General features: G+C 31.8%; 2 protein-coding genes across 3 annotated transcripts; both read left to right on the forward strand.

Moving 5' to 3' along the window:
- Positions 1-6,969: 6,969 nt before the first annotated feature.
- LOC107914253 (pentatricopeptide repeat-containing protein At3g54980, mitochondrial) lies at positions 6,970-13,279 on the forward strand. Of its 2 annotated transcripts, none has more exons than XM_016843114.2 (2): positions 6,970-9,776; positions 11,689-13,279. In XM_016843114.2, exon 1 carries the CDS (start codon positions 7,050-7,052, stop codon positions 9,666-9,668), a length of 2,619 nt encoding a protein of 872 aa, XP_016698603.2. In that variant the 5' UTR covers positions 6,970-7,049; the 3' UTR covers positions 9,669-9,776; positions 11,689-13,279. The 2 variants fall into 2 exon arrangements, with proteins under 2 accessions (XP_016698603.2, XP_016698602.2); XM_016843113.2 differs by lacking the exon at positions 11,689-13,279 and adding an exon at positions 10,081-10,236.
- Positions 13,280-22,709: 9,430 nt separating this feature from the next.
- On the forward strand, positions 22,710-25,324 carry LOC107914254 (40S ribosomal protein S9-2). The gene is made up of 3 exons (XM_016843115.2): positions 22,710-22,909; positions 23,648-24,029; positions 24,906-25,324. Exons 1-3 carry the CDS (start codon positions 22,882-22,884, stop codon positions 25,087-25,089), a joined length of 594 nt encoding a protein of 197 aa, XP_016698604.2. The 5' UTR covers positions 22,710-22,881; the 3' UTR covers positions 25,090-25,324.
- The last annotated feature ends 688 nt before the right edge of the window (positions 25,325-26,012 follow it).

Consider the following 26,012-nt stretch of genomic DNA (forward strand, 5'->3'; position numbering starts at 1 on the left):
AAGCTTAAACCAAAATAAAACTTGCTTCACATATTCTCACCCCACAATTACAAAACCTCATCATTCATTATCGCTTTAACAAACCAATTTGGATCTCTCATTGACCTAATCCACAAGCTCGCCTCACTCAAAGACCTCGCTAGTCATGGCTGATGGCAGTCCACCCTCAAAAAAGTTTCCTGAGCCCATTCCCTTAACCTCCTAACCAACCCCCACGACCACCTTATTAACTTACCTACAACATTCTCGCCCTTTCGAAACTACGTTGTTTGATGGATTCTTCAAACAAGCTCTACACTTTCAATGACTAAAATGACCACCATACAAAACTTACCCTCAACTTTACCCAAACCAATTTGGTTTCATGCTCCCTTTCTCTCTTCGGTTCATCCATGCTCGGTTTTCAATCAAGCTTGCTTGGGAATATCCAAGAAGGTTTAGATCAATTTTATCATTTGCTTAATTTTATTCGTTAGAAAATAAAAGAAAAGGAAAAGAATAATCTACACGATTCTGTAAAAGTTTGGAAACGAAAAAAAAATTGATTTGCATATAAAGAATTCAATTTATGCTTAGATTTGAATAAGGATAAGATTTTTTTTATATTGATTAGTTAGATCCAATTTTAGTTTCACAATTAGGTTATATTCAAATCGAGATTTGTTTAAAAATAATTGATATTCAATTTTGAGTGAAAATTCAATTTAGGAATCATGTGAAAGAAATAAGGACTTGGTTTATTTGGTGGGCAAAGATTATGTTTCTGTAATGAAAAAAAATGAGAAGAGAGAAAAATAAAATAAAGAAATAAAAATAAAAAATTTAAATTGTTAAAAAAAATAAAAGTATAGAGACTAGTTTTAATAAATAGAAAACATAGAAAAACTATATTAAAAGAAATGAAGAAGGGAGTAAAACAGAGGGAGAGGGAGAAGAGAATGGAAAATAAAGAAAGAAAAAAAGAAAGTTCAAAGAACATAAAAGAAAAAAATTAAATTGCTCAAAATGAAAAAAAATATAGGGATCAATTGCATAATTTAACCTAAAATTTTTGTTTGAAATGATGATTTAATGTGTTATGTTATCTTACCGTTGCACCATTAACGATAATTAGCTCTCAGTGACTAAAATAGTACAACGCAATAACGCAAGTGATTAAAACATAACATTTCAAACATAAGTGACTAAAATATAACTCGAAGCAAACAAAAGTGATTATTTTGATAACTTACTCCATATTTGATAAATATGGATACAAAGTTCTCTAAAAATGTAAATTTTTAAAAAATATATATACATATGCAAACGTATTATCTATCCTACTAGTATCTAAATTCAAATAACATAAGTTTACTCAAGTAAAATTGAATTTGGTTTGGTTATGAAGAATGGAAATTTCTTGCAACTCATGAACCAAACATTCTTCAAATGTTTGTTTTTGTGATTTACTCTAAATCCAATCGCCAGCAAGATTTAAAATGCCACTCATCCAAATTAAAACTAAACTTGATTTAGTTAGAATAAGTGATCCTAAAGAAATTATGCAAAAAAAAAATCAAATTTAAAATAATTTTAATTAGAAAGGACCCAGCTAAGTTAATTATAACTTATTTTAATTTAATAAATATAATATAGAAGTGTTTATAGATCAAGTTAGTCGCACTTTAAAAGTTTTCATTCTTTTAGAAAATAGAACATTAAAGGAAAAGAAAGTATTTGACACATTATCGATGCATAAGCCACATACATCATCAACGAATAATAACATCATTAAATAAAACAAAAATCCAACCCAAAACCTTATCCAAAACCCAAGACTTTAAATCCTAAGCTCAAGATTCTTAATCTAGAGTTATAATAGTTATAATTAATGTTCAATTATGTTTAAATAAAATGATTAGTATTTATTTATAAGTCCTCTATGTTTTTTTGTTTAATTTATTGATGAGCTGTCATTATATTATTCATTAATGATGCACACCAAATTCTTTAAAGAAATTTTAAATCTATTTGGTTTAATTTTTAAAAAAATAAATAAATTTTGGAACCTGACATACGGTTGGAACATCCACTGCCCAAAACTCGAACATTATTAGATTTTTCTTTTTCACAAAGAATGCCATGAACAACTTACTTTAATTGTTTTCTACACAAAACTTGCTTGGTTGCTTTCATCCTTTTGCTTTTGTCAGCAATAAGCTTCATTTTGACTTGGTTTTTTTTTGTTGTTGTCTTACTTCATTAGAACGTTTTTTTGCCTCAACCTTTTCTTTGGCTTCTACCATGGCCTCTTCCATGAAAACCACCTCTGCCACTACCACGACTTGTACAATTTTGTCTTCTCCTTCTAAATGAAATCATGTTTCACTTGAAATGCATTTTCTTCATTCTTTTTGGTTGACCCAAGCAACCTTTCTTCCTACACTTGCAAAGAACTCATTAGATCATCAAATTAATAGTTGGATAAATCATAGGCCTCCTTAATTGTAATAACAATATGTTAGTCTTTAATGTAGGACTCATGAATTATATTATTGTCCTCAAATCGTTTTTGCACGCAAAATAAAATGGAATCAAACGTTGTTTATTGGTTGTCTAATATTTAACTAATACTAAGTGGTATTATATGGTCGGATTGTAAGACGAAAAAATAACTTGTATTAGTAAACGAACTAACTTTATTTCCTCTTGTTTCCTTGGAAAACCATTTTAAGAGTAAATGCAATAAAAATACATTATTATTTGCAAATTGATAATAGATTGTATTTATCCATTTGCATGCAAATTGCATTACAATGGCTTTTTATACCTTATTCGAATAAATTTGGCAGGAAATTAAGGATTTATTTGAGTAAGGGTTTTGATTTTTTGAAATCTCAAGTTTTCAAGGTTGAATTAATTAAATGTTTCATGGTTTTCAATCAAGTTTTCAGATTCGAATGAAAGATTTACGGTATGTTTGGTTTACTGTAATGGAATAGAGTTGTAATTAATAATTCAATTGTTTAGTTGAATGAAATAGAATAGAACTGTAATAGTATTTTTGTGTTTGGTTGAATGGAATGATGTTATAATAGCATAAGAAAAAAAACTAAAATGATCAGAGTACTTTTAGCAAAAAATTTTTGGTAGATAATTATTGTTATTGTTATTAAATTTTAATAAGATTATTATTAAATGTAATTTAATAAAAATAAAAATAAATAATTTAATCATATTTTAATATAATTATTATTAAATATAATTTAATAAAACAATAATATATAATTTAATAACATTTTTAATATAATTATTATAAAAATATGAATTAATAAAAATCATAACATAATCTCATGGTATTATAGTTGTTAAAATTACAAATATTGGACCAAAAACAATAATTATTCTCATTTTTATATATATGAAAAATATCAAACATTTATACACCAAACAAACCCTAGCAACCAAACCATTGTTTATTTGCTTTAACTTCACTATATTTTTCCCCAACCCATTAACATTAACTCCAAAAATATTCCTCCAAAAATATCAAAAAAGAAAAAGGGCCCTACTACTACTATTGATGTATCTTCAATCTAAATCACTTTCCATACTCCCGATGGCCTTCAATCCTCTTGGTCTTTGCATCATGCCAAAACCCCACATTAGAAACATGAATAATAACATAAAAAATTATTGCATTTGTAAGAAATGTAAAAGAAGGGAAACCAAATCATATGTTACCTTCTTAAAACTCTTCTTTTCCCTAATTGTAACCTTCCTATTCTACAAAAAAAAAAAGGAAGAATATTTAATAGATCTAATTGACAAATCTAGCAAGAACTCAACTAATTTTCATGGCTAATGAAAGTATGAAACATCTGCCATTTATCAGCTTCACCTTTGCCTCATTTTCAAACAAAAACCTCTTTAGAAACTTTGTTGTTGTTACTAACATAATCTAGCAAATAAATATTGAAACAAAAATTATACAAAGATCTAATGCTTCTTTTATACAATATTTTTCAAACCAAGTTGTTATTTTTAGGTCTTAGTTTGAAGAACAAAGCAGATCACCATAAACTAATCATCTAAGTCTATATGTTTCAGAACATATCAATAAGAGAGTACATACAAGAAAAAAAAAAGAACAAGAACATATTTTCATTAAAGGTAAACAAATTGTTTCAAAGAATATATTTCCAACAACCGCTGCATTTATATAGCCAACATCAAAGCTCCAAGAAGTAGTATCATCACTGTGTGATAAGCTATAAAAGTAATATATTTTAATCTCATTCTTAATGCGTTTTTTGATGATTAATTATGTAAATTAGTGAATTCGATGCTCCTAATCCTTTAATTTCATGTTTCTATACTTAGAAGAGCACTCGGGAGTAAATGAGTGAAAAACGAGCCAAAATCGAACAAATAGGGCTATTTCCAAGAACCACACGGCCTGGGCATTCCCACACTAGCTGGCCACACGGCCATGTGCCAGACTGTGTCGATAACGCACCCTACTTCTTGAATACGCGGAAAAACTCATTTTTTAGGCTTTCTGAGCATTCTAAAATCTAGAAATAACAATAAGAATAGGACTTAAGAAGGCATTCAGAGAAGATTGAAGAAAAGACTCGAAGAATGCTATTGGATTCAACTCGGAAGCGGATCTCCTTCAAGATTGAAGATCTCCGTTTAATTTCCTTCGAAGTTTTATTGAGTTTCTTGATGTCTTGTTGTTATCCTAATTTTGAGATGTTTTCATTCCAGATGATGAACTAAATTCCCTAAATACCTAGGGAAGATGAAACCTATGATGAATCTTATCATTTGATTTCTGATTTATATGATAAATACTTTATTCTTGTTCTCAATTATGTATGCTTATTTCGTGTTTTAATATTTTTAGGATATTAATTCATGTTTAATGTGCTTATTTCAATGGAGCAAAAGTCATTGTTTAAGAGTAGATCTAGCATAATTGAGTGGAGTTGCATGCAATCCTAGATATAGGACGACATAAATCTACCGGATTAGAGTCAAATCTAATAGGGGAATCCGTAGATCGAGTTAATACGACAATAGGGGTTTTAATTAGAAAGAGATTTTAATTAATCAACCTAGAGTCAGTTGTTCTTACTCTCGAAAGAGATATTAATATAATTTAGGGATTTCTACGGATTAAGGCACAAGTGAATAAATCATTTAAATTCAAATTCATAATAATAAGTGAAGTCTAGGTGGATTCTTTCCTGGGTATTGTCTATTTCATTGGTATCTTCGATAATTTTCCTATTTTATTCTCTGTTGCTTTCTTAGTTAAATTAGTTTAGTAATTTTAGATTAAAAACAATCACTCCAAATTGTCGGCTAAATAATAGAATAGCGGTAATTACTAGTACTTTTAGTCCTCGTGAATACGGTATTCCCTACTCACCATAACTATACTATTGTTCGATAGGTGCGCTTACCTTAGTCGTATTTTTAGTTAGTTTAGTGACCATCACTGTGCTTTTGCATAAGGTATGTAGCCCAATATCTAAAGGAAGGAAGCATAAAGACCAACGTTGTCATGATCCAAATAAGTCCATACCTAATATACAAAAAGAAAAAAAAAATCAAGACCAACAAACTAATATAACAGATAATCATGGACACATTATTTTGCCACTATATAGTTATAGCTATTACATTGTCAAGATTTCTACATAATCAGATTAATATTTCACCATATCACGGTAATAAGGAATTTAACTTTTGTGGAGAATAATAAAAGGGATCATGTAACATTTAGAAATTCATAAGATAATGATTTACAACTTTTATCACAGTATTGTACATTAAACAACATATTGATTAGCTTATAAGGATGGTTAACCCTAGATACTGCTAAACAAACAACTCGAATTGCAAATCGATTAGAACTAAAATTTGAAAGTGCATTTGCCATAACTTGCTCTAATGTTTCTTGGCCGCAGTTTCTGTAATGTACAGAAAATTGACATCCAAAACAATGGCATGAACTAATAGTACGCCTATTTTAGAGCAAAAAACAGAAGAAATCAACAACAAAAACTAGATGGTGAAGTGTTGCTTTTATCTTATCCAACAAATGAATGACAATTCGTGTAACCAGAATCAAATATCACAATGCATTTCATGCACTATCTAATCCTCCCTTTCACTAGTTCTTTAGAAATTTCTAACGCACATTAAATCATAATTCATGTATAATTTTGATATTTTTCTCAATTTACTATTACTATTATTTTTAATCGCATCAAATCTAATCTCAGCACTATCTAAATGAATTCTAATCCCAACAACTTAGTATACTTCATCCCAACAAATAATATCATGATTATGATAGAATCAGTGACACATTAATATCAATATACATAAATAATATTTGTAATTTTAATTTAAATATCAAAATACATAAATATACTTAAAAATTAAAAAATTATTTAAAAAATAATACCAATAATTAATGTTTATTTTTAGACAGTTTTTATTACATTTTGACATTTTTTAAGCATAATTTGAGTTATCATGGGTTTTATTAAATAATTTCAGAGTTAGATTATTTGAAAATTGAACCATGTAAAGTTAAAGTTCTTTAGGTTATTTTTACACTAATAATTCGTTTATTCGTTTTACTTGAATTTAATACATAAATATATTTTATAGTAAATTTATTATGGAAGTCTTAAATATATTTTATAGTAAATTTATATGGAAGTCTTTGTATCAAAAGTTAAATTATATTTTATTATTTTTAATTAAAAAAATGGGTAAATTAATTTATATAGGTTAAATCAAAAAGTAAGCATGTCATTATTTATTTTTACTGTTAAAAACTAAAATATGTATGTCAGTATGAGGTGCACATGGCACACAATATGTAATTATCTGAATATTCCATCAGTGATGAAATTTATTTTTTCCAGAATATAATATAATTTTTCATGATGTAACATATTTTATTATGCATCATATTCAATTATTTCAAATTGCCTTGCCCATTCGAAATTAGGGCTTAAGGTTTCGACATTCAGCTGAGCAAGATGAAGTCTCCATTTAGAAATCCTCCATCCATTCCACCTATTTTTCTCCGTTGTTTCCCAAGCCCCAAATGCCTTTGCTCTACGCCTCAACCACCAACTTCTCCTGAGAAAATCCCCTCTGATTCGCGCTTTACCAGAAAACCCTTCTCAGATTCCGATTGCCCCATTTCCAGTTCCAATGAACCCCACCTGACATCATTCTCCACACAAGACGCCAGCTTGACCCAAACACATGTCATAAACACTCTTCTCAGCCACAAAGACGATCCCCCATCGGCTTTGAAGTACTACCGTTCCATCAAAAAGAAACGGGATTTTGTCCAAAGCATCGATGCCTTTTGTGTTCTGCTTCACATTTTGGTAAGATCCTCCCAGACCTATAAACATGTTCAATATTTTCTCAATGATAAATTTGGTTCAGACCATTCAGGGCCTGCCCCACTTGCTTTCTTAGATCACTTGATTGATACCACAAAAAGGTTTGATTTTGAGTTGAATTCCCGAGCTTTTAATTACTTGTTGAATGGTTATGTTAGATTCAATAGGATCGATGATGCCGTGGATTGTTTTAATGGAATGATTGAGCGCAATGTAGTTCCTTGGGTTCCCTTTACGAATATTCTTTTAACAGCATTGGTTAGGAGGAATTTGATGGATAAAGCCAGGGAGTTGTATGAGAAGATGGTTTCCATTGGAGTTGCAGGTGATTGTTTTACAGTTTATTTGATGATGCGTGCTTTCTTGAAAGAAGAGAAGCCTTTGGAAGCTGAGAAGTTTTTCAGGGAGGCCAAGGCTCAAGGGATAGAACTTGATGCTGCAGTTTATAGTATTGCGATTCAGGCTGCTTGTCGGAAACCTGATCTGAATTTGGCTGGCGAGTTATTGGGGGAAATGAAGGATAGGGGATGGGTTCCTTCTGAAGGTACATTTACAATTGTTACTGGGGCTTTTGTGAAACAGGGAAATTTGGCAGAGGCATTGAGGCTCAAGGATGAGATGTTGAGTTCTGGGAAGCAGTTGAATTTGGTGGTTGCGACTAGTTTAATGAAGGGATACTGCAAGCAAGGTGATATTGATCAGGCTTTGAATTTGTATAACAAGATTAAGGAGGATGGGCTTGCGCCTAACCAGGTTACGTATGCAGTTTTGATTGAAGGGTGTTGTAAGAATCAGAATGTTAAAAAGGCGTATGAACTTTATGAAGAAATGAAAATCATGGATATTCAACCTACTGTTTTTAATGTGAATTCCTTGATTCGTGGATTCTTAGAAGCTTCCTCACTGAATGAGGCATCTAATTTGTTTGACGAGGCAGTTGAGTCTGGCATTGCCAATGTTTTTACATATAATATTTTCTTAAATCATTTCTCTAAGGATGGTAAAGTGAAAGAAGCTTGCAGTTTATGGCAGAGAATGGTGGCTAATGGTCAGGTACCTAGTAATGTTTCTTATAATAACATGATTCTTGTCTACTGTAGAGCGGGGAATATGGATATGGCACATACTGTATTTTCAAAGATGCTTGAACAGGGCCTTAAACCTAATGCCATCACATATTCAACATTAATTGATGGGCATTTCAGAAAAGGTGATGCTGAACGGGCCTTAGACATTTTTGATGAAATGATAGGTGTGCATATTGTCCCCTCAGACTACACATTCAACATAATGATTAATGGTTTGAGCAGAGTTGGTCGTACATCTGAGACTAGGGATATGTTGAAGGTGTTTGTTGAAGGGGGTTTTGTCGCTACATGTATGACATACAATAGCATCATTAATGGATATGTGAAGGAGGGTGCCATGAACTCTGCCATGGGAGTTTATAAAGAAATGCATGAAAATGGAATTTCACCTAATGTTGTAACGTACACTACCTTGGTGAATGGATTTTGCAAAAGCAATAACATGGATCTTGCTCTGAAAATGCATCATGAGATGAAAAGAAAAGGTTTGCAATTGGATGTTACTGCATTCAGTGCTCTCATTGAAGGGTTCTGCAAGAAGCAAGACATGGTCAGAGCATGTGAACTTTTTTCCGAACTCCAACAAGTTGGGTTATCTCCAAATGAATTTGTTTACAACAGCCTGATTCGTGGGTTTAGGAATGTAAATAATATGGAAGCAGCTAATGACTTGCACAAGAAAATGATAAAGGAGGGAGTTCCTTGTGATATACAAGTATACACCACACTAATGGATGGATTTTTGAGAGAGAGTAAATTACACCTTGCATCTAATCTTTATTCAGAGATGCTGTCCAAGGGGATTGTGCCTGATATGGTTACCTATACTGTTCTGTTAAATGGTCTTTGTAGTAAAGGACATCTTGAGAATGCTTACAAGGTTTTAGAAGAGACGGATAGAAAGGGCATTACTCCTAACGTTCTTATATATAATGCTTTGATTGCTGGAAACTTTAGGTACGGGAATCTAGAAGAGGCTTTGAGATTACATAATGAAATGCTTGATAGAGGTCTTGTACCTGATGACGCTACTTATGATGTACTTGTAAATGGAAAAGTCAAGGCCAAAGGTGAAGATCTTTCTGGAGTTTCAAGCAAAGAGGAAGCCACCTGGTGTGGGGGCTTTGGTCTGTCTGGAGATGCAATTGTATAGATTGTTTTGGATTTTGCTGTAGGTTCATGGATGGCTGCATCAAACCTCCTGGGTCGTCTCAAGGTCATTTGGGATCGATATAGCAAGCAGCAATCTTCTGATGACTTGGTAATAGTTCCTTCTCCTTGCATGTTTCATTCAGCTCTGAAAGCAAGTACATATGCTTCTGAGTTGTTTTTGGAATTGTGATGAGTTAACTTCTAGTCAATGGAGAAAAATTTAGGCAGGAAAGTGCATGAAATAAGTACTAGTCCGTTTGGTAGGGAAAGGTGAGTTGTGTGATTTTAGGTGAGGCTGGGATTTGGGGTTGGGATATAGTCAGAAATTTAGACCTTTCGGCTGGTTATCAATTTTTCTTTCTCTTTCTCTTTCTTCATACTCGTTATTGAATGTTTATTTGATAATAATACAGAGTTAGGGAACAATGAAGGCAGGTGAAGAATTAAAGGCTTATTAACTTAAACAAGTTAAATTTACGTCTTTGGTGTGGTGTAAATGTAAGATGTAGTTACTTTGATGAATTTTTGTCATTTTTTTTAAATTCAATCATTCAATCATTTCTCCTTTCCAAATAAAAAAGTTGAGGGTATGAGTATGTATAAAACTTCTTTTTTGGAAGAAAAATTGAATTTTCTTTTATCTTACTCTTGAACCCTAAGATTTCATTAATGTTCTGTGTGGGAAATTTTGGATTTAGATTTCAATTATTATGTAAATGGTAAGAGTGAAGTGGAAACTAGTTGAGACTCAATATAACATATATTAGAAAAATATAAAAATATGAATTTATCAAATCCAAAAATATTTTAAGGATTTTATATTCATAACTAAACAAATTTCTATCAAATTTATAGATTTGAAAAATGATTATGTTATATTTTTAAATAGTTTTTGAAATTTAAATTCAAATTTTGAAATATTAATTCCAGTAGATTAATATTAATTATTTATACAATATACTCTTTTGTTGGGTTTGTTTTCTAAAAAGAATTAATCAATTATTACTAAGATCGCTTGCAGCTCTGCATGGAGTAATGAGACTTTCTGGATATTCTTTCCAAAACCGATCACCCAGTTCCTTAGACTGTCATCCAACTCTTTGGTGGCTGATAACAAATTAATTTTGAATAGAATGTTATTAAGTTTTTGATTTCTTGTTTAAGTTTTATCAGGATGTAATTGGGATGTTGAAGTTCAAAAAATAAGCAAATTGGGCTAAATTGAAACAAAAGTAAGAAAAAGAGCCAACTTGAAAAGTTGCAGAATTGATGGATGATAAAATCATTAGATTTAGATTTTATCAAATCTTATAATTAGAAAAATATCTGATTAAAACATAATTTTAGGAGGAAATCATGCTAAATTAGCTTTTGAGAGTGTATAAAAAGCTTGTAATTTTAGGTTGGGAGGAAAGATTTGAGACTCGAATTCAAAACAATTTTTCATTTCTTACATCTCTAGCTTGTCAATCATTCTGCTATTTTTTTTTTCCTTATTTTGGTGCAATTGCTTTTAAATTCTCCTCCTTTGTTCACCTATCATCATTACATTAAAATTCATTTTTTTAACCCAACAAAGCATGATTAATCTCATGCTCAACTAATCCCCATTTAGTTTTAGACCGGTCATCGCTCCGATTGAGAATCGTGAGAAATGAATCCGTACTAAAACCTTCCAAAATGATATTCATTATCTCTCCGGAATATAGGATAGTCACATTCTTCCCTCAAAGTTAATCCAATTTTAGCTCAAAGTGCACGTTGAGAGGGAATTGTTTTGGCGTACAATTAGGAAAGCGAGTCAGTCGTCTGCCGTATTTGAGTTCCCACGGACAAATTGGCATGTCCAATTAGAAAAGGCTAATTGGATTCCGTCAAGGGAGATAGAAATCGAATTTAAACTACTCACGCGGTTGAGACCGTTAATTCGAGTTGGGCTCTTCTAGATTATAAGACTGTCGAGATCTTAAATTGTGGACGCATGTTACGTGGTTAAATAACCTTTAAGGGTTGGTTTGCAGGTCGTACTGAAACCAATTATACAAGGAAGAGTTACGGTTGAAGCGTCCTTGATCGCTATAATCAATTTATTGTTTGGAAGGAAAAATCTACTTTCAAGGATCGATTCGAGTTCGGAACGTACCGAGATTGAGGCTAAGAATTTGCATATTTGATTTGCCAAATTAATTTCAATTATTAAATTTTATTTTTCAATTATCGTTCTGTTATTATTTCATTCTATTAATTTTTATATTTTTTTATCAACTAAAATCTCCTTTTTTTTATTTTTTTCCAGTTCGGGACGCAACGAGTCATGGGCATGACAGTTACCACAACTTTAAAATATGATCACATAAAAACGTTGTTAGGAGTCCAAATCCTTCTGGAATCGATTCTACTTCTCTATACTACTTTATAATTCAATTACAACATAGAAAATTTATATTTAACAACGGTTTCAACGGTCATTAGTGACACACTCTATCCCCTCCTTTGGCTTCTCTCTATGGACTTCCCCGTATAATACCATCAGATGCCTTGTAGTATTTCGCCCAGCTTTAATACTGTCTAACAAGCTGAAAAGCCGAGAAATGCACCCGTTCAATCAGATTAGAGGCTCCTTTGTTTCCATAATTTCCAAGCCACAATCCCAAACATCGTTTCCCACGGCACACACTGAAAACTCGACAAGAAGGTACCTGTAATATTCTCCAATATCCAAGGCTGTAATGGTAGAGAAAGAGCCTGGACAGTCGATCATGAGGGACTATTTAGCGACCAAGTTTCCTTAGCCAAATCAGTCCCTTAAGGCATGAACTGTTTCACAACAAGTGTTGCCCAGACCAACAAATTTCACTATCAGATAAATATCTTCTGTAACACTCCCCATTAGTAAGGATTTCCCCCCCGCAAGGCTAACCACATGAATTGCCGCGCCTTTTCAGGCGATTTTTATCTCCAAATTTGCTGCCAAGATTGACTCAGCAGATCCCAATCGCTTATCTGCAGAAAAGAATTTCCCCGAAGCAGTGCTTCAGTCGGGGCATTCATGGTATTTAATTTATGGGAGGACATTCTCCAAATCAGCCTTGGGCATTTGTCATGTTTATAACCTTCATCTCTTCAATGGTACCACGTGGGCATAATTTATCGGAAGATCTATCCACAAGCCACATCTAACCGACTCCGATAGACCAACAAGTGTGCTCACGACTCACGAATATCAGCCCATACCTTAGAAAGCGAGCGCCAAATGAAACAACAATTTACTCTCTCAACACGAACCAGCAACGCCTCCTTTACTTCCTATTTCTCCCTTAGGATTTTCGCCTAATATCCGTTGGGTCAAAAAAACGCTCGTCTTCTCAAGCCGACTCCTCCACCATCAAGAGTTCCAATCAACTAAATAAAATTCATAGCTATCTTTTTACACACCCCCAACAGGAATCATTGATGTTTGTAGAAAATAGTTCGGAATGGTCGTAAGAACAGTTATAGCATTTTCAGGTGAGATATATGTACACCAATTTTCCCGAACGCACTGCAATCCTTGATCATGTGTCCCAAGATTGCAGGTTCGGGTCCTCCAAAATATTTAAATTTTACATCCAACATCACAAAACTCTTAACAAATAAACCTATGCTTTAGGCATCAAGATTAACCTTTAACCTTGATTAAAATTTACACAAACTAATACAGAACATATAAATATTTTAATAATAAACATAATAAATTTAAATATGTTTAAATAATAATTTTTATCAGAAAAATATTACTATTTAACATTTTATTCTCTTAAATATGATTCTTTTGTATGTGTAAACTTAACTGAACAATGGGATAGAATCATCAAAATTGCTAGATTTGTGATTATCCCTTTTATTATTTGATCAACTCAATTAAATAAATTATTTTAAACAAAAAATTAACTAATATTTATATAATTAAAATAAATATTACAATATGAATTTATTTTGTAATGTGACATAATTATCTTTAGTACATATTATATTATAAAAATAATATATGTACACTTTTAAGAACATATAATATATCAATTGTTATATAATTAAATTGTAAATGTATAATAATTATTATAACATTATGACATTACAATGTGCATTCTTCTATTAATGATACGCAATCTAAACCTCATACATGTAACTAATTCAAACTTTCAGTAGACAATTTGTAGATTGTCTTGAGACAAGACTGCTTATCTCGAGACCTTAGACCTACTTTCTCTTAATTTAGATTCTATGTTTTGTGCCTTGAGATAAAGTGCTCAATGTCTCAAGACAAACATGTCATATCTCAAGACCTACCCAAAAGTGTACCAAGTTGCTAAAAATATTTTTGATGTCTAGCATCTCAATATATTAGCGCAAATATACAAAATTTGGCATGCAATTAGACTTCTAAAAAGTACTAAAAGAAGTCTAGCATGCAACCAAACTTTTATACACAACTTACGCATACTAAAACCAACTCAAAATTTCATAACAAATAACTTAATGCATCAAAATATCATATGACAAATAAATTATTAACTAACAACCTTGCATGCCATCTTGTATTTTATAAATCAAAATCCATCAAAAGTTAATTGAATGACCAAATAAGTGTCAAAGTAATACTAAAATGCCCAATAACCACATTAATAACCAAAGTCACTAAGTACTAGAATAAAAAGCATCTTAGACACTTGGGTACATGCCATTTACTACTCTAACATAAATAATTGTTACAAATCAAATGAAGCTGAATTCTGAGATCTTCTTGAATGCTATAGACACCCAAATAAACTTTGGACAAAGCTTCAAACCTGTGCACAATAACAAACAAATTGTATGCTGAGTAATGAAACTCAATGGTGCTAACAAAATCGAAATTTTTTAACATAAGATTATCAAGTAAAGATTCCTACGTAAATATAAATCATTACTGCATATACAAGTATACGCTCTCATTTTTCCATTCACTTAAGCACGATCATGTCATATCGTCATAATCAATAATAAACAATTTCCCAAATTTCCATAGCAGTCACATCCGTAAACCATTAAGTAACCATTTTGGTTCCATATTAACTCTTATGTTATATTAATTAGAAGCCCTATTAACCACATATTGACACAATGAAGGGCATAGGGGCGGAATCTCTACTACTCCACAACATTCTGCGCACAAGCGTCAATGAGCACAAAGGCTCTATATGTGTGAACACATATACCCCTAACACTCCAGAATGTGCATACAAGTACACGTGCGCCTAATAAATTGCACACAAGTGCCAAAATAAAACTCTCACCGATATACAACACATCCTATAGCATGTCAACTATATCCAGACTCAATCTAGTATAGTTTAATAGGGCTAGATAGTCATGCATAACACATCATTAATGATTCGGCACAAATCAACCATTAACAACATAATATCGACATTAATACAAATCCAAACCATTCAAGCACCTTATAGAACTCATCTCACAGCATAACTGTACATGTAATATTTCCAAACGCATAACAATTTTCATCTATCTATTCAGAATATAATCTAAACCTACATACTTAACAAACTTGTAACGACTCGATTTTCAATGGAGTCATAAAATTCGATTTTAGACCGAATTAGTTAAATTGAGTTAGTATATAATTATGAGTCAAATAATTAGGTGTTATTGAATTAAATCAATTAATAAAAAATAACATAGAGACTAAATTGATTGGTGACTAGAAAGAAAGGAAATTAATATTTAAATTGACAAGTGCCTTAAGTGACAATTAAACTAAGGCTATATTAGCAATAAAACCATTTTGATAAAGTTATGTTAATGCTGTCATCATTTTCCCACTAACTTATACTACGGTTAATGGATATTAGCTTGATTGTTTTTCTTATCTAAGCTAATTATATAAATCTGGCATTTGATTAAAAGGAAAAAGGAAAAACTAATTTCTTTATCCATATTAATAAGATTCACAATATCAAAGAGATATGTATTTTTGTAATATTATACGTCAAAAAGGAAAAACTAATCTCCTTCTTCAAAATCTATCCTTGTACCTTTTTAAATTGAACAAAATTACACGAGATATTAATATAGTAGTTCACATGGCAATAATTAATGTGACTATTTTGTTTGCATGTTATGTTGGAAAATAATTTTAAAATATAAAAATTTTATAAAATAGAAAAATTGGTCTTCTATTTTGTTCTTTTTCAGTCTTCGTTTTTAACTCCGCTTAAAAATGATGAGATTGTTTTTATTTTTGTGCTTTATATGTAATATTCCACATTATTTAATTAAAAATAAAATACATTCAACCAAAATCTTCAACTACAAAACATTAAAGAAAAAGGGTGAGACTAAAATCAGTCTGTTGGAAAAACAAAGCCAAATTTTTAAAAATTAGGAAAAAATATTATAATATTAAAACATATGAAAAAAGGAGAAGAAGAGAGTTTTATTCATTAAACTTGCACGAATCTTACCAAATTAAAAACTTTAGACTTACACGAACAAGCCAAATCAAATATGTCTGTGTTTATCCTAAATTTAGGATTTTTTTTATTTTTTAAATTTGGTTATTAATAATATTAAAATTATTTTATGAGTGACTTCATGAGCACAAATGACAATTTTTTGTGAGCAAAAATTAAGAGCCATCAAAGACTTGTTTGAAAATTTTATCAAATACGCTGGTATTCCTATCCTATAACCTTCATGAGACACGATAGAGTTGAGGAGCAAATCCTAATTCAACTGGTGGAATTGTTGAAAACGTTGGAAGATAAATATATCTCTACTTTTCAGACAATCTAATTTATTACCTATAAATAAGCTTTAGGATTTTGATTGGATGAATTTTTATCTCTTCAAACACAATTTTACCACGTATTCAATTGCATAATTAGTTAGATAATGTTACGTTTCAGTCAATATACATAAATACATAAATTTATTACCTTGTTGTAATGTTAATTATTATATCATGCAAATAAAAAACACGAATGTGCATATAATTAAATTTAGAAATTATGTATGGAAACAAAGGGTACTTATGCAAATTTACTAAACAAGGAAAAGCAAGGGTGGGTAAGTGTTAAAGCCATATAGTGCCACTTGACACATTTAAGATGGGTTACAGTCAATATCTGATTATCCCAAAATTTAATGCTTTTGTTTGTTAATGTCAACCTTGTTGGCTGCTTTTCTTTATAGAAATTATTGGCTTTCCTATGTATCATACCCTTTTATTGGGAAAAAATATTCTTTAGTGTATCCACTAAAAAACAACGAATTTCGTGCTTGTCAAGGTACGAAATGGACTTATATTACTAACCTCCACACCCAATCAGCCATGAGTGGTAAGGTTATCTATTTTTGAAAATTACCCAAATTAATTGGGCGACCTTCACTCTCTTTGTATAAATATCTCTCCCATTTCTTTATTTTCATACCAACTTAAATCTCTCCTACTTAAACCTTAGAATCATCTACAAATGTTACGATGCCTAAAAAACCATGAAATTTAAGAAGCCAAACCCATTAATAATTCCACGCTTATAAGATGCATGTTTATATAATCTTACTCCAATCGACAAGTTTTTGTTAGTCCTAGAGTTGATCTCTGCCCTGGTAGGATGATGGAGGCTCAAGACTCCTACTTTTCTTTTGGTGGGTTTGGATGGGCGATTGGGTGCGGTGCGGTGCGTTTAGCTTACTTTTTGTCTCATGCTACAGTATCACTACAGTATCTAATCTCACTGCTACCGCTGTTTTTACACTAACCGCAGGTAAAAGCATCGCCCATCCAAACTCACTCTTCTTCCAACTCACAATTGTATGGTTACTTTAGAATGTAATGGGCCTTCTACTTGAAAAGGGCTGGTCATAAGATTTAGTACATTCAAGTTGGACAATGTAATGCTTGCATAAGAAGAAAAATGTCGATTGTATGTGTGTGAAAATGATTTGATTGAAAAACACATTCATTCAAATGCTAAATGAGATCTGTTCCAGTTACAAGGCCCAGATGCAACTTTAGTTGCAACTTACCTTGCATCTAGTAGGTCAATATCCTGCTATAATTGGTTGACATGTTTTGATCAAAATGGTTCCAGCTTTTAATTGGACATTTTTAAGGATTTTTAATAGCATATTATTGAGCTAAAAGAGTGGAACAACACAAGTTAAGCAAGGAAATATTGAAGACTTTCAATATGATTTACTTTACCTATTAAGGAGATTTGATTCCCATAAAAGACTACATCAAGGTAATCTCAACAATTTTAGTCACATTGAAGGCTATTTTTGAGAAAATAGATATTCACATGGATAGTAATTAAGCATACCACTTTATGCTTATTTAAATGTAGGCTTGTTTTAGTATTTGCATGAAATCAAGAGATTACTTGTTCTATTCAAGTGAGGGACTTATTCTAGTGCAAATTCATTGTAAGTAAACTATCTTGTTGATTAGTTTACAACTAGGCTTTCATAAGTAAAGTCGTAGTAGAGAGAGTCATCTAGATTGAGTTTAGGAGTGAGGTTGCAACTTGGTGAGTTATAAAGGATTATTCTCTAGGTAAGACCTCATAGATGTAGAAAGTTTTCAAACGTGTAACCAAACTTTGGTGTCCATTTCTTTTTTATAATAGTTGATAAGTTTGTCCACTTGTGACAAAATGAAAATCTAAAAAGCAAATTCAATGAAATCAAATTTCATATTAGACCTAGGCACTTAACACATTGAATGGAGATCCTGTCATTGATTTGTTATTGAGATGAGAGGAACATAAGTCTCAAGGGCCCCTATCTTGGATGGTACAAAGTATGCTTATTAGAAGGAAATGATAAGGGGTTTTCTCAAGTCCATGGATGAAATAGCTTAACGTTCAATTTTGACTAGTTGGGAACCACCAACAATTGATGTAGCTAGTGTGAATACTCTTAAGCTTGAAGTAACTTGCATCAGTGATGAAGAAAAACTAGCAAATGCAAACTCCAAAGACCTTAATGCAATTTTTTTTGGAGTTGACTCTCAAAAGTTCAAGCATATTTCTAAGTGTACTACCATCAAAGAAGCTTGAAATAAATTTCCCATAAAGGGGCCAATACTATAAAGCAACAATCTAAAATTCAGAAGCTAACTACAAGGTTTGAGACCCTAAGGGCGCAAGGCAATGAATCCTTGTCTAAGTTCTATGCCAAGCTGTGTGACTATAACAACTTGATTTTCATTGGTATAAGAAAAGACGATTTTGGAATCTCATTTTCGTAAATCGAGTTCGTAAGTATTACATATGAATATTTACGGATTTGATATAAAAGAATATTGATGTTTGGTCCATCATTTTTGTCACTTAAATAATTAATTAAGGCTCATGACTAAATTGTAAAAGTTCAATCGCTATAGAGTTTTAATTGGTTAAAGGCTTGGGGACTTAAATAACAATTAACCAAAGGGGTCAAGATGGTTAATAAACCATTATTAAGTAAAAGTTAATGGAAAAATCTCCTCTAAATAAAATTAAAGGTGGATTATGGTAATTAATTATGATTTATTAAGTTAGTTAACTATTAATTAAACTATAAATATCAAGCTAAGTGGAAAGAAAGAGAATAATATCATCTTCCTCCTCTTTTGTCGTCCTCTATAGAAAGAAAAAGGTTGAAGAAAAATTTCAAACCATTGACTATTTGACCATAAAATTAGGTAATGAATCAAGTCCTTTTCTTGTAATTTTTATCGATTTGAGGTCATGAGAGCTTTGATTTAGCTAGCCCATGTACCAATTTATAAAACTGTGAAAGTTTTTGAAAGTTGCCATTATTGATCAAGTCATTCAAATAGTAATCAAGTCATTCATCACAAAGACGAACGACCCATGGCCACATTTACTTTTCATCAACCATGTAATGCCAATGAGAGGATATCATTTACCTATGTCCCGGGCTATGAATTCCACTATTGTGAATGACGCTACATACTACAGAAGTCGTATACCTTACACACCAACATTTAGTTCCTTTGTCTATTTAAACTCAAGCTTTTACTTACATCAAAATATACGAGTCACACATACATAATTCGTCATCCACTCAGGAGTTAGGTATGCCACACTATGAACATCATAAGTGAATAAATCCATAAATGAATTCAGAATCTATTCTTCTTGAGTCATGTCTGATGTACTATCAGTCCAGTCAGTCACATCTATGTTTTTATCTTCTAGAAGTCATCCGCTTTGATGCTCAAGACAAAGCATCTTCCCAATTGGACTTAATAGATAACATATTAGTCTTTCAATCGGTTTGTTCATTTTTTATTAGACTAATGACATATTTAAGTTTGCCTACTGATATAAGTTGTCTTTCCATATTACGATTTGACCACATAATATCGCTTAGTATTAGTTTAAACATTAGACAACCAGTGAGCTAATATTTACTTCTATTTTTCTTTGCATGCAAAAACCATATAGGGACAATTTATACAAAGTGTACTAATGTAATCCATGAATTTGTTTTATTAACTAATTTTTTCGAAAAAATTATAAGTTTACAAATGAATATAGTACACTCAGGGCACCAGATCCAACATCATCTCCATCGTTCTTGGAGTTGCTGCACCTCTTAACCATGGGAAGTATTTGGGTCTACTATCTTTAATTGGTCAAAACAAAAGCAAGTTTTTTCTTTTATTAAGGAATGCTTGATTAAACATATTTTGAGTTGGAATAATAGGTTGGTTTCTAGAGCAAGAAAGGATGTGATGATTAAAATAGTAGCTCAAGTTGTTTCGATGTATAACATGAGTATTTTTTTGCTTCCTCATTATTCTTGTGATGACCTGCTGAAAATGATGAATTCATTTTGGTGTGGATTTGGTAAAGGGCAGAGGAGAGCCCATAGGGTGTTTTAGGATATGCTTTATGTTTCGAAGAAATTTGATAGGATGGGATTCTGTAATCTATATTGTTTTAGTCTAGCGCTACTTGCTAAGCAAGGATGGAGATTCCTTACTTTGCCTAAGTTTCTTTCGTGCAGGATTTTTAAATCTAAAAATTTTCCAATTGGTGGGTTTCTTAATTCAATGGAGGGTGCATCTCCCTCTTTTAATTGGAAGAGTATTCATAAGGCTAAAGTGGTGATTTTTGAAGGCATTATATGGTGGATTGGAAACATAAATACTATTAGTGTCTTTCATGATCCTTGGGTTAATGATGATGTTAACTTTTTTGTCGACACTGCTTCTTTTAATGGATGTGATTACTGCTCATTGGGTTAATGGTGATTTTCTCCTTACTAGAGAATCGTAGGATAAGGATATTGTGGAAGGACTGTTTACACTGTATGATGTTGAGCGGATTCTACGTATGCCTTTGAGTTGGTTCTCAATGAATGATGCTTTTATGTGGCAATTTTAATGGCCATTACTTTGTTAAGTCGAATTATTGAGTGGCTTTCCGTTTGTTCACCAACATTATATATTTTTATGTCAATGGTCCTTGGCAATCCATTTGGAATAAGGTTTTGCCACCAAAGATTAAATAATTTTATGAAAATTATTGTGTGGTTTTGTGCCTTGATTAGTAAGCTTTTGAGTCGTGGGGCGAATATTGATCTTCTTTGTCTGAGATGTCATCAAGCTCATGAGGATTTGGATAACACTTATACATTGTGCTTTCGCACTTGTTATGTGGTAGGAACTTTGTTTTATACCAATGTTATGTCGATTGATAAGCTTGTTCATAGGACTTTGGTTAATCAACAAGATGACATGAGGAGGTGTGTTTTGGGGATGCTATAGGGTATTTGGCATAGTAGGAATATGGTGGTTTGAAAACAAAAGGTTATGATAGAGGGCCAACTTGTGCAACATGTGGATGAATTTATGCAATTTTGGTTGGAAGCGAGGTTGGTTCACAACTTTCGAACTATCATGCACATGTCGATAGAGGCGGGGAATGTTTGTTGGCCAAGGACGAATATGGGAAAGCTTATATGTAATGTTGATGGAGCCATTTTGGTTGATAGTATATGTGTGGGATGGACAATAGTTATGCAAAATGGTTTAGGTGACTTTGTGCGATGTATTTTCGTTTTCATGAAGAACACTCTTGATCAGTTTTAGTCAGAAATTCTTGCGATACGGGATGTCCTTTCCTAGCTCAAGTCTTTGTATTTAGATAATATTGTAATGGAGACTGATAGTCAAAAACTCTGATAAGCTTTTCTTCTTGATGAAGTAGATGCCTTAGGTTCAAGTTTGTTACTAAAGGATTGTGTCTTTATTGCCTTAGATTTCAGTCTTATTTGTAATGTTGGATTCATAGGGACGCTAATAAGGCTGCTCATGTCTTGGCAACGAGAGCTTTATTGAGAGCGAACTATACCAATTGTACTGATTGTCCTTTTGATATTGCTAATATTGTTAATGTTGAAAAATCGTTTACTTTGGATAATACAATGAGGAGCTAAGATTAGGTGTATTGGACAAGCTTAATAACTTGGGTTTAGGCGCTCCCTTTGTTTTATCTTTGTTTTGAGATTTCCACATTGGTTTATTAATGAATACGAATTTTAAAAAAAAAAAGAGTATTTTTATTGTAATATGAGATTTTAATTATAATCGACATTTGTTATTGTCGCTTCTTAGCACAAATTATAATAAATTATGAAATAATTATATTGTTATTTAAAATAATTGATTAGATAAACGTAGTTGAAGTAATACATTATAATTTATATTCATTATAAAATAGTAAACTTTCAGCCTTAGAATATATCTAAAATAGTTTTTTCATCATATATTAAAATTTTATTTTAATTAATTATTTAAAGATATTAGAATACAATTATTAATTACAATTTGATTTATTTTATTTTATAGTATTAAATTCGGATTCTAAACACAACTTTTGAACTTATTCGAGTTTCGTCCATTTTAATATTAAATTTATAATTTATAATTAATGTCGTTCAACAGTTGAACACAAAAGGCCCAAAATAGAAGATATTGAATCCTATTCACCAAAAGAGCCCGTTGAAAGCCCTAAAAAGGATGGGGAAATTTTAGGGTTTTGGGTTTCCGTAATATAAATTATCACGCTTCGGCTCTTCTTTCTTTTTAACTTCGGCTTCTTCCTTTTGCACCCGCTCTGTTTCTATCTCGGCTCTGACGAGAAGCCGGCGCCGACATGGTTCACGTCAGCTTCTACCGCAATTGTAAGCTAACTCCATTGTCTTTTCCCGACTCCACCTTCATTATTTTTTGCTTTCTTTTCTTCGTATTCTGTAGTTTCAACTGAGTTTGTCTTATACTATGAAAGTTAATGTTTTACCCTATTTTATTCCATTTTTCGATTTTTTTTTTTGGTTCTCAGAAATGGACTTTTGTATGTAGCTGGTACAATACTATAGTTCTCGCTTTTTTATTAATAAGCGGGGTTTTTTTTTGTGTTTGATGTAGTTTAGGTTGTTAGAAATGATCTTTACCTTGGATTTCGCTTTATTCTTATTTCTTGGCCGATTTGATCTATTTGTTACCTGTTGATGTATTCTATTAGATTACTATTTGGTAATTAAAGAGAAGATTATATTATAATTGATATAAAAGCAGTTAGAAAGTTTCCATATTTGAGGTTTCAAGCTTGAATCTTAGTGGTCTCCAGTGGGGATTTAACGGTTGTAGAGTATGGTTTCCGAGTTTGTAGATCATATGACCTAAAAAACAGCATAGTTGGTTGATTAGTGTTCGGTACTCTCGGATCCTATTTGATAAATATACTTGTTTAGGTTAATGGTTTTGGTGCCTTTCTTGATATGATTAAAAAAAAAAGATAGCGTTATGATTGTTTTGTGCTCATTTGCGGTTATATGATTGTTCCCTGGCTTACTAATTAGTCGAATCACATTATTGTTGTTGTTGATGATGATGGTGATGAAATTGATGTGTGGTTGTAGATGGGAAGACCTTTAAGAAGCCTAGGCGTCCATATGAAAAGGAACGATTGGATGCAGAGTTGAGACTTGTAGGAGAGTATGGACTCCGATGTAAGAGGGAGTTGTGGAGAGTTCAGTATGCTTTGAGCCGTATCCGTAATGCTGCTAGGGATCTTCTCACTCTTGATGAGAAGAACCCTCGGCGTATTTTTGAAGGTGAAGCACTTCTTCGTAGGATGAATAGGTATGGACTTTTGGATGAGAGCCAAAACAAGCTTGATTACGTCTTGGCTTTGACTGTCGAGAACTTTCTTGAGCGTCGTTTGCAAACACTAGTATTCAAGACTGGGATGGCCAAGTCGATTCACCATGCTCGTGTGTTGATTAGGCAAAGGCACATTAGGTAATCATTACTCTTCTTGCTATAAAGCAGCCTGGAGTTTATTTTACTGTGTTTACATATTGGTGGTTAGGTTGTTTCTAGAAACCGCACCAGTCATCTTTTGCTGCACGTGATGTGCCTGTTCACTATAAATAGTTCATCTTTTTATTCCATTGATGCACGTTTTCATGTTTGCCATCTGTCTTTTGATTATGTGTTCTTAAATCATTAACTGTTTGGGATGTATGTTTAGGATTTTTCACATCTTATGAGTATCCTTTATTGTTTCAAGCCTATGTTATTTAGACTGGGGTGTTAGTTTTGAATATGGGCATGAGCTTGATGTGGATACTTTTATTTACCCATGTCTAAGATGTGTTGGAATAAAGTGTTAGAGCAACATAAGCTCAAGTGCCACTGTGGTTTAGCGAAGCTGCATGTTTACAGGATATAAACTCAGAAAGCATTCTTCCGAGTAATTTGAGTGATTGACTTTTGCAACTAGTATTCTAACAAATCCTTTGGCTGATTGCTGATATGCCGATGTGGCTTTTGTTTTGCATGTTGTGATTTGTTGCCTTGGTACTTTGCATATTCTATACACAATTTCTTGTTTGAGCAGTTTCATAGATATAGGCTAATTGAGTACTAGATAATTTATGGATACTCTTAATGTTGCATCCTGATATAGAGTTGCCAATATCAGACATGACACGTTGCATGACAGAAATAACTAAAACACAAAAGAAATGACACGAATGACTTAAAATCTATATAATAGAATTATTAAATTATTGAAATTTGTAGAAATATAAAATAGTTGTAACAGAATGTATGAACATAATATCCATACATGAATTGCTTGGTCTATCTTGATGTTTGTTATTTTCTTGATAGGGTTGGTAGGCAAGTGGTCAACATCCCATCTTTCATGGTGAGGGTTGACTCTCAAAAACATATTGACTTCTCTCTCACAAGCCCCTTCGGAGGTGGCCGCCCTGGAAGAGTGAAGAGAAAGAACCAGAGAGCAGCTGCCAAGAAGGCTGCTGGGGGAGATGGTGATGACGAGGAAGACGAGTAGATGTTAAGGCCATTACCCTGCAACTAGGAACCCTTGAAAGCGTATGTTTGGAACTTTGCCATCACCTCCATTGTTAGACATGGTTTGAGTTTTGTTTCCAGATCTCTACTGTAGCGGATATTGGTATATGTCTTGCTTTAGTAATCTGTGTTTTTTTAACCCTGATTTAAAGCTATTTAAGTAATTATGCTGTTAAAGGATTGAAATATTTTAATGGATGACGTATTCTATTAAACCTAAAACCTTATTTAAAGGCCAGACTGTGCTTTTGTATAATATGTTGATTAGATGCCAATTGAAAGGAAAAAGGTCAATGAAAAATACGAAAGACACATAAGTGGGTGAAAATGGTTCAAAATTAAACATTTATAGAAAAGAAGAAAAATATGAAGTGTGAAGATCTCGATGTTTGAAACCTAGTAACTTGTTATTTTGAAAGTAAATTATCATTCATGGTAATTTCAGTAAAACAAAAACAAAAAACAAACCTGAAACATATAATAAATAGTCAACTCATACTAGAAGAAAACAAACTGCTTGCATCAGGTTTCCACCAACTAAAGTGGAAAAATAATTTTGAAAAGTTTGATTTAAAATTTGAGTGTCTAGTATTGCTATTAAAAAATGCTTTTGAAAAATAAAATGTTCATTTTAGACATGTTATTATTAAGTAACAAATATGCATTTAAATATTATTTAAATTAGTTAATATTATTATATTTTAGTAAGAATATAAAAAAATTATTATAACTTGTTAATATTTTAATATATGAAATATAAATTTTAAATATTTTTAAGCAATAAATATTAATTATTTATAAAATTTAATTAAAATAAATAAATTATATTTTAAATATTTAAATATAACCATTAAATATTTGTAATTAGTATTTTAAAAAATATTTTTTATATTTAATTAATGA

This window comes from Gossypium hirsutum, chromosome D10 (genome assembly GCF_007990345.1).
Source record: "Gossypium hirsutum isolate 1008001.06 chromosome D10, Gossypium_hirsutum_v2.1, whole genome shotgun sequence".
Lineage (NCBI taxonomy): Eukaryota > Viridiplantae > Streptophyta > Magnoliopsida > Malvales > Malvaceae > Gossypium > Gossypium hirsutum.

What these genes read in the sequence shown, in the direction of transcription:
- LOC107914253 (XM_016843114.2), top strand. Translation starts at nt 7,050, where the DNA reads ATGAAGTCTCCATTTAGAAATCCTCCATCCATTCCACCTATTTTTCTC.
- LOC107914254 (XM_016843115.2), top strand. Translation starts at nt 22,882, where the DNA reads ATGGTTCACGTCAGCTTCTACCGCAATT. An exon ending in CGTCAGCTTCTACCGCAATT is followed by an intron (nt 22,910 to 23,647) that starts GTAAGCTAACTC and finishes GTGTGGTTGTAG; the next exon opens with ATGGGAAGACCTTTAAGAAG. An exon ending in ATTAGGCAAAGGCACATTAG is followed by an intron (nt 24,030 to 24,905) that starts GTAATCATTACT and finishes TTTTCTTGATAG; the next exon opens with GGTTGGTAGGCAAGTGGTCA.